The 15,771-nt window shown below is 40.3% G+C and overlaps 1 protein-coding gene across 1 annotated transcript; it reads right to left on the reverse strand.

Moving 5' to 3' along the window:
- Positions 1–2,352: 2,352 nt before the first annotated feature.
- Positions 2,353–14,612, reverse strand: WDR46 (WD repeat domain 46). The gene is made up of 16 exons (XM_063431571.1): positions 14,535–14,612; positions 11,714–11,875; positions 11,525–11,605; positions 11,183–11,295; positions 10,189–10,276; positions 9,874–9,935; positions 9,292–9,396; positions 8,550–8,700; positions 7,543–7,678; positions 5,488–5,587; positions 5,062–5,215; positions 4,829–4,976; positions 4,617–4,711; positions 4,402–4,497; positions 4,148–4,261; positions 2,353–2,953 (listed from the first exon to the last, which is right to left on the reverse strand). Exons 1-16 carry the CDS (start codon positions 14,574–14,576, stop codon positions 2,846–2,848), a joined length of 1,755 nt encoding a protein of 584 aa, XP_063287641.1. The 5' UTR covers positions 14,577–14,612; the 3' UTR covers positions 2,353–2,845.
- Between the last annotated feature and the right edge of the window lie 1,159 nt (positions 14,613–15,771).

The following is a 15,771-nucleotide window of genomic DNA, read 5'->3' on the forward strand; positions in this document are numbered from 1 at the left end:
GTGGTACAGATAAAGTGTAAGAAATACTCAGGGAAAATGCAATATATGTAAAAATGCCATTCCCCCCCACCACAAACATTGACATAAATTGGTGAAAAAATGGTGACAAGTTAAGGCACAATATACACCATGTAAGATACCCTGGGGTGTCTGCTTTATCAAATGAAAGCCCTTTGTGGGGTTATTTGAACAGTCACACTGCTATAATACCCTAAAATATGACATCCATCTAAGAAAATTATAACTATAGAAACTGAAATAGCCTTGTCTCTTATATGGCATTGTAACTTAGCTTTACAGAATAGTGCCAAAGGCATGCAATGGGGGTATCGTTATACTCAGCAGATGTAGCTGAACAGAATATGGGGTTCTGTGCAGGAATAGCACATACCAGCTTTACAAAATACACATTACAAAAACCTTGTTATGTGTATATGCCAAAATAAAAAAAAAAAACACAATTTTACTCCAATATTTAGCAGAGGTTGGCGATGAAATGGCTACGCTAAAAGTGTCAAACTAACCTTAGGTAAATAGCCTGTGAGGTCTACTTTATATGAATATATACTTTTGTGTGGCATTTTTTCATTCTGTGATGGCAACTAAAACCTTAAATCGTTATACTAGTCCATTCACTGTAAATTATGTCATTTACACTTATACTAAATAAATACATTTTATTTATATGGAAACCCAAGCTTGACTTTCATCTTGTATTTCTTTTTCCGTAAAACTTGAGATGAATGCATAAGAAAATGTTTCAATGTGTGAGACAAACTGCCTTTTACAGAGAAAGTATTGAAGTAATTCGGCTTGGAGTGGCGCCACGGTTTTCTATACACTGCTTCAGTATTTGGTCGCTGAGATGGTGTGCTTTGCTGATGACTAAGGGACTTGGAAAGGTGAAGAAGAGTCACATCAGCGAGCATGGTCGTTTCTACATTTACTTGATATTCCATCTTAAAATTGCATTTCTAAGATAAAAATGAATAATAGTGTGCGGTTATAAACTTAGTGCCATGTCCTTTATAGAAACTCAATGCGGTGGATATTGGTAAATATTTGAATCAATGGTGGCCAACGTTACAGCTTGCTATGTATTATGGGAACTGCAGTACACAGCAGCTGCAGGCCATCACTGGTGTAAACAGACCCTCTTATATAAACATGTATAAACTGACCAGGTGGATAAACATTCCAGTATATTGATAGTTTCCTTCCACCATATTAACACAACCCACAGCTTTTTGGTAGAGGTGATCTTACAGGTCACTAAACCTTCATTAATAACAAACAGAGAGTGATAGAAAGTTGATGGCTAAGTGTGAGATCAAAGTCACAGAGTGGCAGGTTCCCTAATGTTCTGGTGTATGGCGTAGAGACTGTACTGAGACGTTGAATGGCTTTTCCATAAGATGACCCAAACATTGAGTTAGTTTGGAAGTATCAGGAAGGAATAGTGACCAGTAATTGGTGGAACATGGAACTAGATCTTCTGAATGTACTTTTATTTGAGCTTACAATTGTATTCTTAGGTACTGAAGGAATAGATATGCAGAGTTAATCAATATTTAATTTAAATAGATGCAGGTTAACGTCTTCCAGCAGAGGTGGTATTCAAGAATAGAAAGGAAAGGATTGCAACAGCTTGGGATAGATTCAGCAGTATTGTAAAATCTAAGCCTAGAGATCGGACATGAGTGAGCATGGTACTGGCCATAGATCCCCATGTAGCAGGAATTCAATTTGAAAAAAGAAATTCAGGCTAAAATAGTAGAATTAAAAAAATTATTTGGAACGGATGTTCAATCTGTTCCTATTCTCTTCCTCACTATAGATCTGTTTTTCCACTCTTCTTTTTCTACTAAAATTCATAAACCTAAGTAGGGACTACCTATCCTTATGTATTTTTGTTCTGCTTGACAAAAGGCTACATATCTGTCAAGTTTTGTCACTTCTACCAATGGGTGGGAGAATCAGGCAATGACTCACTCATTATGAGACAATATCTATGATGGCTCTTATGGCCTTGCGGCATCCCCAATAGACATTAGTGCTGTACTCTCGCACATGTGCAGGAGTACAGCACTGACGTGGCCTCCTGGTGGATAAAGCACCAGGAGCTGAAGGAAAAAAAGATGGTGAAGCTCATGGGAGACATCAAGTAAGTATACTCCTCTCCATTGCACAACACTATCACCATCGGGGGTCTTTGGAAGATATGCAAAGACCCCAGAAGGTGACAGTTACTTTAAGTCAACGGTTTTCAGATTGGCCTTAGACTTTAAGTTCACTTTGAATCCCTGGAAATTCTCACATTAGTGATTAACCTCGTCAACACACAAGACGACAAAGGTTTGAAGATATTTATTATGAAACATATTTACACAGTAAGAAGTGACAGGATAGAGCCCCAATACAGTCTATTAGATAGCGGTTTATTCATTATACAATAGTAAATGGAAAACCAACATGCAGAATGTGGCTGAAATGGCAGGTTTGAGTGGATAAAAAGTCTTCAACAATCTTGCCTGTTTTAGCCAGAATGTTGCAATTCAGTTTTCAGTTCACCTTGATTCTCTCCTCCGTAAACAAGCTCCAGAATGATTTATGGCTGGCTGGCCCTCTAAGATTCACATGATGTTGATCCAGATGATTATCCCCTCTGACATTGGAGAAGTTAAAACAAAGTAATATAAAATCTAAGATGGCAATCAACACATCTGGCCTCTGAGACTTTAATAAAATAAATCCTGAATTTGACACTCACTGAGTGTTTAAAAGTGAGGGACCCGTACTGGCACATTCTTTGACCAGAGGCTGCAGGGAGGTTACTTGGCTCTTTTCACTTCTTAAACCTGTCCAGGGTTGTCCTGTGACTCTGAGGAGCTTTGCTGTCATTCGTATTGTGTTCTTTGGCCTTCTGGTCTTCTAAGCTCATCCGAATCTGTTCCTGTTGGTACAAAGGAGTGGGGAAAACCTCAGATAAATTTGTGATCAGCAGAGGACCAAATTATATAGGAGCAAGAGCCAGATCATACATTTACTGATGTCCAGCAGTCGAAAATGAACCTGGCCCATCGGGGTACTTGAAGCTCTAAGCTGCGTGAGACCAACCATAATTTACTTGAGTGCTGGTACAGACCACCACAGCCTTTACACCGCATACCAGAAACCAACCCAGGAGAAAGCTGCCAGTGTGGGCAATTGATACTGGTAGCGTCTTGGTACATTCCAATATTACAAACATAATGGGCTAAGGGCTTCCATTTTAACCTGATGCAAGGCTACAATCTCCTATTGCTGAACAAAATAAAGAAATGCAGCCAAGGCTCTAATCTCAGTCCTCTGAATGCAGCATTACTTAACAGTGTTTCTGTAGCAGTTAGCTAGCACAGAGGGTACCTGCAGCATGGAAACCTTAATGGCGCACTATGCGACATTTAGCTGGATTATGGCTCCAGATATGATGCCTAAAACCCTTGCAGTGGAGACAGGTATGCCTCCGTCAGCATGGATTTGAGGGATCTCTGACTCAGACCTTGTAATTCTACATTTGTAGCTCAGGCTGCCTCTCCCAATCCCCCCTTTTCCAGACGTTTGCAACTGAGCAAAACTTAGCTAAATTCAAAATATAGACTTTGAATTGTGACACATACTCCACTGACTTTACATGCCCATGCAGTCTCACTGCTTAATTCTGCCATTTAGGAGTTAAATGTATTTTTCTGTATTTAATGAAAAAATTCCTGTTAAATAGTCATGGCTGTTGCCGGAAACTTTTGCTGAACTCTAGATGTCACTATCTGAGCGTAGAAGTGAAAGTGAAAATCCGGGCACTGTAACCACTTCATCGTATTGACGTGGTTAGAGAGTCTGAAGTCCATAGGCACCTGAGCAGCAATGGGCTTTCAGCCTATCAGAGCTGCCACCTCCAGGTCCAGCCCCCACACACTAGAACTGCTAAAATGGTTTATCAATGAATGGAGGGACAGCACCAGGAGATGAGGCACTACAACCATATTCACTGAAGTGAAATGGTTAGTCCCTGTAATGTTTTATCTATTATTCTGCTCACCAGCCTATACGTCATAGTCCAGCCACTAACTGTACACTACCAATTTTGCACTAATGCCCACACACTCACCCTCTGCCGTTCATGCGCCACCTTCTTTTTGCGTTTGAGCAGATTGGCCGATGAACTTTTACCCTTTAATTTACGTCGGGGAACAAAACGCGTCTTCTCGTGGGGATCAAATCCCTGGGAAAGTAAGAAAGGCAGTTAGCAGGATGGAACGTTGGAGAATATGCAGAATATGGACAGATATAAACAGAGAGGGGGCAACATGCGTTTTATTTGGAAAAGGGGCTCCATGTTGCTAGAAAGGTGTCGAGTCTCACCAGTCTTTCCACTTGCTCTTTATGTTTCTCCTCCATTGTTGCAGCATCAACTTCTCCAAGCTGAGTGGGGTCCAGAGTGATTAATTCTGATGGAATCTAAGGAACAGAAGATCAGACAGTGAATGAATATTATGATCGAAACCCTAAGCAGCTACTGTAAAATGTATAATTTCCCTTTAATTATAAAGTACACAAAATACTCTTCTTGGTCTTACCTTCTCCAGTAAAGCTTTCACCTCCCATTCCCGTTGCTGTTTTTTGTTTTCATATGGATTGCACTCCAAAGCGTCAAAGTTAGCCTCTCCCGCGCCTGTTAAAAGTAACAAGACAAAAAGCAGAATTTTAGTTTTGGTTATGCACAACGCAAGAGAAATAGGAAGGGAAATGGAAGCGATCGGTAAGTTAATTTTACTGTATCTGGGCTAACCTGGAACAATCATACTGGTGAAACCTCCTCCATGTCCGATGCCCAAGACATCTTCAAAAGGACAGAACTGAAGCCCATGAATTGGTCCCTTTACAGATAAACATAGATACGGGACCTGAGGTGGGCCGAGGTGAGTATCTTTATATACCTGAATAAAAAACAGATTGTTAAATGCCACGGCAATATTAAATGTACGTCACTGGCAGTTTGCTCATATTCTAACGCCTAATCACCTGTACAATGTTACCGGTTCCAGCAGCCAAGAGCCCCTTCTGGCTGTGACACAAGGCTCCTGCTCCTAATGGCAGAACACTAGCGTGAAGGGGGCGGAAAGTGCGGATATCGAATATTTTCAGCTTCCTGTCCAGACCAGAGGACGCCATATACCTATAAAAGACAGAAAAGCCAATAAATTGGACTTCTTTAGGCACGGTGGAGGCTTACCTTGGCAACACAAATTTGTCTAACCTACTTTTGCCATGGTGCGTACTAACAACATCATGGGCAGTGTAGTTTGGTAATATTTGGTAACATTGGTGTACTAAGGTAAGAGATCATTTCTCTAAAGGAATGAAAATTGGTTGGCGTGTGTGATGACAAAAACGAACATGAAAAGTAAGGTATACAGCGACAAAGTTCGAAACAGTAAATACACTTACATCCCTGTCTTATCGACACTCAGTGATCGAACAGCTCCATGGTGACACAACATCTTCACTAGCGGCTCCTTCATAGAAGGGCTCCAGAGAGTGACGGTGCCTGTCACAGAGAAACAAAATATGTTTATCAAGCTTCCAGCGCTACTCCCATAGTCAGGTGGTGCTTTAAGAAAATTACAAATACATGGCTATGTTTTTAGTAATGTGTACCATTATTAAAGGACAACTCACCAGAATATTTGTATTATTATTATTTTAAGAATCCTTGCCGCATGTAATGAAAAGATATGGCATTTTTAAAAATGAGGTACATGTAAAAACACCTGAAAAACTTTCACAGAACACTAGACCCCCCTCTGCCATATTCATACACACTCGGTCAGCCCGAGGTAGAATCTGACCGTAAGGCTCCTATTTCACTGCCTGCACAGAGCGATGATGTCATCAGCCATCGCCCTGTGTGGTTTGCCTGGTCTAGTGTTCTGTGATAGTAGGAGCCATATATTTTCATTACATGCTGCAAAGATTGTTATAATGAAAAAAAAAAAATCTGGGGACATTTGTTTTTTAAACGTTATTAATTGGGTAAACATAGAACTACTTTATCTTGACAGCTTGTTAAGTAGATTATTGTCTGCCCTCCTGTATCATTTCAGTTTGAGAACAATAATATTGCAAGGGTATAATGGTAAAGATAGTTTGATACAACAATAAGTTTTAAATAAAACAACATATGTAGCCCGATTAAAAATTAACAAATAAATAAAAACACGACAAACACTAAGCAGCACAAGTTACTAAGGACCAGATTTACATGGTAGGTGTGTAGGCACAAACTTATAGTGATATGATATCATTGCTAATAATGGCCTGGCCTTAGTTTGTGACCAAGTGGTTGCTAAAAGAGACTGGACATGCCCCATACCCTGGGTTTTCTACTTTTACAAATTATATGCCAGGATTGTTTAAAATTTCCTTCCTGGGCTACCAAATTTCAATGTGTAAAAACTGGAATGGGCACGCTCATTATATCACGCTATAACTCCCGTAAAAAAACTGTACATAGATCGCATTGTTGTACTCGTGGGACACCACAGCATACAAATATGTGCATTACATCGCAGTAAATGCCATTCACCGTTAAAATGCCATGCAGAACTTGGAAAATAACATTTCTTGCTTTCCCAAACCTTGTTAGGCTTTATTCATATTAAATTATGTTTCATATATAAATATTTGATGTGTAATGAAAGCCCCGTTTCTCCTGAACAAAATGATATATTATAAGTGTGGATTCACTTAATATAAAATAGGTGAATTATGGTTGAGCAAACAAATAGCTCAATTTCTAGGTTTTGTTTTTGTCAGAACTTGGACAATTGCCTCCATCCTTAAGGGTTTAAATAAATAATTCAAAAACTTTTAGAATTCTCTATTGAGTCTTTGGTAAGAGCACCTTTAAAGGATGACTATAGGGTTATGAACACAAACATGTATTCCTGACCCTGTAGTGTTAAAACCACCATCTAGCCTCCCTGGGCTCCTCATGCCTCCATAAATATAGCAAAATCTTACTGTATTCAAGCCTGAAGCTGTAACTCTGCATGCTGTTTGTCCTTGAGACTGACAAGGAGGCAGATCAGGGGCAGAGCCAGCATGATTCAAACACAGCCCTGGCCAATCAGCATCTCCTCATAGAGATGAATTGAATCAATGAATCTCTATGAGGAAAGTTCAGTGTCTGCATGCAGAGGGAGGAGATACTGAATGTCAGACACACTGTGCTGTACTGCCTCAGGAAGGATCTCTAACAGCCATCTGAGGAGTGGAGTTATCTCTAGGCTGTAATGTAAATTTTCTCTGAAAAGACAGTGTTTACAGCAAAAAGCCTGAAGGTAATGATTCTACTCACCAGAACAAATTCAATAAGCTGTAGTTGTTCTGGTGACTACAGTGTCCCTTTAAGTTGAAGTTATAGTTTGCCTTCACCGTATATCCAGGTTTTAATAATTTGTTTAGCAAACAGACTAAAAGAGACTTTGTGTATTTACTGACCATTGGAATGTCCCAAATGTATCACTGCATTGTAGGGGTTCTGACACATGACACCAAGTCTCCCCGACTTCACATTCGTAGCTACTATTTCCTTCCCAATGGAGACATCCAAATATTGCAGGAATCCTGTTGCGCTCTAAAGAAACACATGATGTGTGGGAATCAGTTGGATAGACAGAGTTTTGCGAGAAACCAGCAAGGTAGGAGGGAGTACAGAGGTGAGAGAGAAAAGACACAAATAGAAGTTAAGTGAAATGAGTTTCCATGACAGATACGAAGGTCATTCCTCAGATATATTATCAGATACCCTGGAGGCCAGTCCACACAGTTTGACTGTAGACTTACAGAACATAAGAGCAGTCTATAGACTAGCTGTCACATATAGGTAAACTCATTTTTTTTTTATACAAGTTAGAATTTTCTTTATGAAGTGCCAATTTAAAATAAATAATAAAAATGTATCAAGCATTACAATAAATAAAAAACAAAATTAAATATATTATTAGCAGTTACACAGCGTTAACTTATTCTGCAGTGATTTACATTTATAGAAAGGGAATATTTAAAGGTGAAGACGACCTTGGCCAAACAAGCTTACAATCTATGAGGATTTGACGTAGGGCTACATACCCTCAGGTGTATTGACTGAGGGCATTTACTGATGTAAATTCTAACCTGGGTATCTGGGTTCTAAGGCAGTGATGTTACCACTGCTCTACGTAAATGTTTAGCCATGCTATAACCAGCCAATATGTATAATGGCTTGTTAGAGCGTGCCAAAAAAGATTTGGTTAGACTTGAGCACAGCAAAAAAAAAAAAAATCGAGTTCATCCAAATTTTAAAAAAAATTTAATCGTTTTTGGAAAAACTATTCGGACAAATCAGAATAGTGTGACAGAATGAAAGATTAGAATGCTGCCAATAAAATGCACTAAGTCAGAAAATAAAGTGCAGTCCTGTGGCTGGGTCGTAAATGATCCCATCATACTCCTTGTAATATACTCACGCTGGTCGCCAGCAAAAAGTGGTATCGCAGGAATTCCATACGCAGTACGTCATTGAACTTCTTTATACAGTGAAGTTCCATTCCAGTAGAATCGTAAATATGCAGCCAGCGCAGCTGAGCCACAGCGTACATGTTATTTGTGTGCAGCCACCTGCAGATAGAAAGAGACGAGTGTCTGTTACTAGAGAAGAATTGGCTGCAGGATAACTGGCGATTTCTAAATACAAAGGAAGGTTTCATCAGACGTGAGCGCACCGTGATTCTAATCAGGGGTATTTAATAAAGTGAAAATTCTAAGTTAATTTCACATTTAAGGCCACATGGTCTGAGCAGAGAGCATAGCTAACTTTGAGAATTTTAAAATTTTGCCTATTTTGACCTCAATTACACTTTGTAGCCTCACTTTAGTGATTAACCCTATAATGAGGTTTCACGGTTTAATCTGTTTGTTGCAATAAATTAGAAATCTGCTTACACTCTGCATAAAACATTGATGATTTGGCTGCTTCTCTTTTACAAATCTCATGTTTGTTAAATTTATTATGCAGAGACGCACTCGGTGTTGCACAAGGTTTCCTTAATTACGCCACCTGACGTGCAATGTCTGAGATTTTCCAACTCTTTGCGAAGATTACGTCACACTAGTGTTAAAACACACAAGCTTTAGGTTTACAAGCTGGAGAACAGCAGACATTTCCTGTTTATGGGTAAACCACTGCTTCTTCTGAAGAAGACAACTCACCTTACATCATTGATTGTCTCCATCACATTCATCTCACTGTTCAGGTTCTTAGACTGCCAGTCTATAGCCGCAACATGCCCTCGGTGACCAGCCAAGAGAAGGTTCCTAAGTAACACGTAGAGAGAGGAGTGTTTGAAATAAAAAGAGAACCAGGGTCAAGAGTAACATTGACAGTATACAAGCGGAGGAATGGGGGAGAACATTGAGTGGGAAGAAGTAGATGAACATCCCTTAGCAACAGAGTCAGACAGTAAACAGCGAAAAGTGCAAGATGGAGAGGGAACCAATGCATGGACAAACCTGAATGCAATCTTGGAGCAGAAGACTGAACAATTAAGACACAGAGTAGAAAGAGGCATGAAACAGGTAAAGGAAAGCAGTTAGAGAGACACACATTTGGGCTATAATAAAGAAAGCCAGCAATCTGACAAGAGAGCAGGAGGAAGAGATATAATAGAGATAACTAAAGAACTCGGTCAAGTAGGGAATCTGGCACCTCAGACAACCCAAGAAACAAAACCACTAAATTCCACAAAAACAAAGCCTAAACACAAGGTCCATCGTACAAAATGGGACACGTACCTTCCGTTTCCTGAATAGTTGATTCTGTATGGGCCAAACTGATTCAGAACCAGTTTAAAATGCTGCAAAAAAAAAAAAAAAAAAGAGAAGTGCAAACCTGCATGAAACAAGATGTTTAAAAGTACAAAGAAATCACAGGATATAAGAGAGTGGGGTTTAAAGGGACACTATAGTCACCAGAACCACTACAGCTTAATGTAGAGGTTCTGGTGTCTATAGCCTGTCCCTGCAGTCTTAGCACTGTAAACACTTGTGAAGACCCTTGTGGAATGGAAAGGGAAGACAAGGCCGATTATCTGGAAATCAGGTGCTTACCTTGGACCCACTAGTGATATCAACAGCTTCTGCAATGTCCTCCTGAGATATTGTACACGTGTCCTGCCCTTCATCCGCCTCAAGATACCTGAAAGCCATAATTAAAGATAAGTGGTTTGCACTACGAGGGAATACGAAGCAAACTAAGTTCAGAATACAGAAAAATATATTCACAGGTTTTTTTTTTTAGATTTTCCTTAATGTAGGTTCTGGTCTAAGGTTTTCAGGTTCTGGTGCTGCAGTTTTTCCATATGGTACTGCAACCTTGGAGATGGTGCTGAACCAGTGGAAGAGTTGTGTCTCTTCTGAAAAAGTAAAATCCAGCACCCATTCCTTTATAAAGTTTGTGAGATCCTGGCTCAGATGCCAATTACCCCAAACCCTGTGTATGAATTCATCCTGTGAACACCTGGTTTGAGGGTGTCCTGGCTTGTCTTGTACGTCTTGGTTCTGGGGTTTGTTCAGTTCCCTTATTGTTTAGTTCACAGTAGTTTCCTTATTTATCTTTGTTCTTTCCCTGAATGGTTCTGGTTCTCGGTCTTCTTCTCCGTCTAAGCTAGGACCAAGTAAATCCACAGTAGTACTACTAGGCCCCTGTTGCTAGAAACTGTTGCCGTGTATTTATAGCAGCGTTCTGTTAGGAGAACCACTGTGTAATGTAAAACCATGCATTCAAAACTACAACCCAAGTGGCATATTCTTTACTCAGAAGTATACCAAAAAACATTGGTATAACATTGTCACGCGGGGCACATCCACATCTCGGGAGTGAGTGTACCAATGAACACTATACAATCTATTAGTATACTGCCAAATGTTGCACATCTTTTGTTCATGGGGTATGCATGGCATGTCCTGTGCTCTGGCGCTACTATACCACCATGTGGAATGTTGTGTACACATAGATGTCCTTGTGTTTGGGGTAGGTATTGCTTCTTGGCCACTGATTTCTAGAGAGAGTCCACCATCAAATAAGACTTATGGCTGTTCTTACCCTTCTTCCTCTGGCAGGAGTACATCATGCCTTGCTGATAGACCCACCGCTAGCTGTACCTTCTCCTCATGGGCTTTAAACTGCTGCTTAGCACGATACATATATGTTTTGTCCTAAAACAAAGGAGAGGATAATGGATATATTAAAAAACATTCATAGGGAGCAACAGACTGTCCCCTGTGTGTGTAATGCAAACTTTAATAACCATTCTTTCCAGTCCACGGGGAGATGACTGTGACCCCAACGAACTCAGGAGAGGAAGAGATATCTACAACAACTAGTGGTGAAAATGCATGTTATAAAGCTTGAGTACATCATCTGCCACCTTGAAAGGGCTCTTACCAATGTTGATTTTCTCGGTCGATCATATTTTGATAGTTGTTTTTTATGAATTGGAGCGGATCCAGGAAAGGGATCTGTCGCCTGCAATCAGACATTGAGGGTTAGTCATGAATTGTACAGGTTGGCCATACCACCCTGATTCAGTAATACACACAGAGATCAGGAGTAAATGGCTGAACATGTTCTTACCCCTGATATTTGCTTATTATTTTGGGGTTTCTGGATTCTGTTTGAGTTTGTTTCATTGCGGTTTTCCAGATTATCTTCGAGTGTCTTGTCGGTTTCTGGAGCAGCCTTGGGAGGCTCAGACTCGTTTGTATCATCCTTCTCCTCATAATAACGCTTCATTTTCTGTAAAAAAGGAATACTAATTATCTGCTCATTTAAGGAAATCACACAGCTCTCTACTAATGGGACAATCCAGGGAATCACATATTAGATGCAATCTGCAGTATACGTTCGTTTAGCTATGTTTAAAGGTTATTTTTGTAGAGAATTTATAAGGTGGTGTCTGAACCTCTTGCCAAATCTTGGCTCTGACATGAGAAAGAAAATTGTATCGTCATGAAAAACCTAAGAAATAATAGTGCAGCTCTTAATGGACACAGTAGGCACCAGATCCACTAGACTAGAGCTTAGAAGTAGAGATTCCAGGCAGAGAGCCAGTTCCTGCAGGCTCACAAATGAAAGCACCACCTCTTTTTTTTTTTTTTTTATATATAGTTTTTCTTAATAAAGCAACTCTTTTGCCTCCGTATCCTTTTCTGCTTCAATAATAGAGCTTAATATACACACACAAGCAGTCATGGGAAAAAGAATGTACACCCCATTTGAATCATATGGTTTTATAGATCAGGGCATAATTATTATGTTACTTAACAGGTCTTAAAATTAGGTGCATACAACTTTAGATTCTTACCAACACATGGCATATTACAAAGAATCATGATTTAACAAACATAAAGCAATGAGTGAAAACTAAGTACACCCTTACTGCATCCATAGGAATTAAGAGGCTAAGTAGCAGACATATGCTGCTAATCAAATGACCTTGATTGGTTGATCATTAGCAAGTGTAACCACCTCTATAAATTTGCTGGAGCATTCAGGTGTGTGTTAACACAATTCCAAGAAAGAAAGACACTGGTCAAGCTGGTAAGGGGTTATAAGGCAATTTCCAAACAATTTAAAGTCCATCGTTCTATAGTGAGAACGGTTATCCAAAAGTGGAAAACATTCAAGACAGTTGGCAAGCTTCATAGGACTGAATGTCCCAGCAAAACATGATCTGTCTGACGGCTAAAGCTTGGCTGAAATTGGGTCATGCAAGAGGACAATGTTCCCAAGCACACCAGGGAATCTAACAGAATGGCAGGCTGAAAAAGAAAAGAATCAAGATATTGCAATGACCCAAGGTCCAGTCTTTTTTGGGATGCTGTGGCGGGACATGAGAGCTGTGCACAAACAAATGCCAGCAAACCTCAATGACTGAAACAGTGTTGTAAAGAGTGGGCCAAAATTCATCAACACATGAAGTTTGAAACTGCTTAATCTTAAACACAGGCAGAGTTTTTGTGCACGTTAAATATAATGGTTGGTAAAGGCACGAACTGTGCAGATTCTACTCTGGGAAAGAAAGGCTTTTCTTATTTGTGCATATTGTATCTCAATAACGCACAAACAAGATGGATGGAATTGAAACCACAAAGGATGAAGTGCTTATTCTTTCGCTATATCTGAGCTGGAGGAGAGAAGCTGTTAGCTGTGTTAAAGGAGGAGACTATATTTAAAAGAAGAAAAACTACCACAACAAGAGGACAGTCTTAAATTAGAGGGGCAAAGGTTTAAAAATAATATCTGGAAGTATTACTTTACTGAGAGGGTAGTGGATGCATGGGATAGCCTTCCATCTGAAGTGGTAGAGGTTAACATAGTAAAGGAGTTTAAGCATGCGTGGGATAGGCATAAGGCTATCCTAACTATAAGATAAGGCCAGAGACTAATGAAAGTATTTAAAAAAATTGGGCAGACTAGATGGGCCGAATCGTTCTTATCTGCCGTCACATTCTATGTGTTAATTAGTAGAGTCACTTTCTGGTCTGGGCAAAGTGAGCAAATTCACATTTCTTAATATTTATAACTTTGCATAATTACAACTTTAATGTAAATGCCGGTCTCTCAAAATCCCTTCTAGTTTTCAGTGTACCCTCGTGCATGGTCAACAGGGATTCTGCCAAATGAAGCACTAGGAGCTGAAGAGTATCTGGAGGAAGATGACAGCGGCTTAGGGACAGTTTAAGGCAAGTAAAACCTTCCTTCGCCTGCACCCACACCAGATCTAATACTTTCAGGGATCTTTGGGAAAAATGTAAAGTGCCAGATCCACTTTCAATGCTCACAGCAGAAGGGAGCCTTATACACAAAACTAGCAAGTGTATAGAGGATAAAGCATTGTTTGCAGGAATGGGAAAAAAAAAAAACTTTCCATGCAACACTTAAATCAAATCTAGTAAAACATATATGTTCCCTTTAGAGACTGCCAGGCCTAATAACTACAGTGTGAATTTAAAGTTAAATGTTAGACCAAAATAGTCAGGAAGGAAACTTTCCCAAGTCAGTGATGTTTCTGGACAGGGTTATTGTAACCAACAGCTTGACTCTAACCCCAGCAATAGCTTGCTCCAATGTCCTCCTGCTTCCCATGGGAGACACACATCCCAGCAATTCACTTTCTATGAATTGTTAGTGACCTGGCAAACAGTACCACAACACAAGCTTCGACACAAAGACTTCCCAGGCAAAGCTGGTATCCCATAATGGCCATTACCAAACATTAAGCTCTAATTCCTATAGCTGTGTATGTGAAATAATGGGGGAGAGCCCATTATCCCAACATTAAGGGCCAGCAGCCCATACAGATAGGGAATTAGAGGCTGGAACCCGCACCCAGACCTATAGCCAGCTGCTAACACCAGCAGTTACAGGAGTCTAATCACCCCACGTGTCTAACCTTCTTTTGGGGCTTGCTGGTCGCCATGCTGGATGTAATCATGTTACCGGAAGTTGTGTCAATAAAGTTTTACCCACCTACGTAGTATAGGCAGTGTACGTGAACAATAAAGCGGAAACACGTGTCGGCCATCTTGTGTGAGGGCAACCAGCACCTGACCTGCTGCCATCTTTACTGAGGGAAATTCTCAGCAGCCCTCCTGTTATTATAGATTCTAATCATGGGCAGGAGCGCTGTCAGCAATCAGTACTCTCACCTACTGGGAGCCACTAGGGGGTGTAATGTAGGTTGTGTATATATTCAATAAAGTTATTTATTATTTTTATTTCGACCACTCTATTAACCCCTTCAGGACCGGCCTGTTTTTGCGATGTTTGTACGTTAAGGACCAGAGCAGTTTTAACACTTTTGTGGTGTTTGTGTTTAGCTGTAATTTTCCGCTCTCTCATTTACGGTTCCCATACTGATACCGGAGAAACTGACGGAAGCCAAGCACAGAGAGATGGACACAGGTTTCTTCAGGAAGGAAGAGATTCTTTATTGGATCACCGATCGGGACTCAGAGGGACTAATGTCACCAAAATACAGCAAGTTCTGAGCCCCGGACAATAGTGCAGGCTCCTTATATAGGCACATAACTCCTCCCATATTAAGCTCCACCCGCACATTCTCTTAACCAATCAACACAAATAAGAATTAACTTCCTGTTTGACCGCATGGCTTGTCCAGCACAATGGAGGAGGGGGAATACTACATCCTGTATTCTTGCACATGCTCCGTACACTACTGATCGTATCTTGCCTCGTGCAACCAACTGATCGATAAGTCAGCATATGCACGTACACATGCCACGTGGTAATCTCTGCCTACTAAATTTATTTTTACCGAGATTCCACCACATTCCCCCCTTTGATATTTTACAATTACTTGAGGCATCACTTAACCTTAGTTTGCTTACACCGCAAGTTACCTTGAACCAGACCAGACTTATCTTATGATGTGAATCTTCAACACTCATCTTCCTGCATTGGTTCTCCCTGATCTAAAGCCTTATACTTATAAATCGCCATTATCTGTGCAGCAGCCTTCCTCTCTGCTATACTTCCTATCAGGCTTTGCACAGACCTAACTACTAGGGGTATAAGACACGGCAGGAGTAGACACAACATTAAAATCAGTAGGACTCCACCTACCACTGCCTTAAGCCCTCCAAACCACTCATACCAGCTACCAAACC

The sequence above is a fragment of the Pelobates fuscus genome, chromosome 9 (assembly GCF_036172605.1).
Source record: "Pelobates fuscus isolate aPelFus1 chromosome 9, aPelFus1.pri, whole genome shotgun sequence".
Classification (NCBI taxonomy): Eukaryota; Metazoa; Chordata; class Amphibia; order Anura; family Pelobatidae; genus Pelobates; species Pelobates fuscus.

Bases quoted from the DNA above. Each gene is read 5' to 3' on its own strand.
- WDR46 (XM_063431571.1), bottom strand. From the start codon at position 14,576: ATGATTACATCCAGCATGGCGACCAGCAAGCCCCAAAAGAAG. The intron at 8,701-9,291 runs GTGAGTTGTCTT...TTCTATCTGCAG, and splicing joins GAGACAATCAATGATGTAAG to GTGGCTGCACACAAATAACA. The intron at 5,216-5,487 runs GTAAGTGTATTT...TGTCTTTTATAG, and splicing joins AGTGTCGATAAGACAGGGAT to GTATATGGCGTCCTCTGGTC.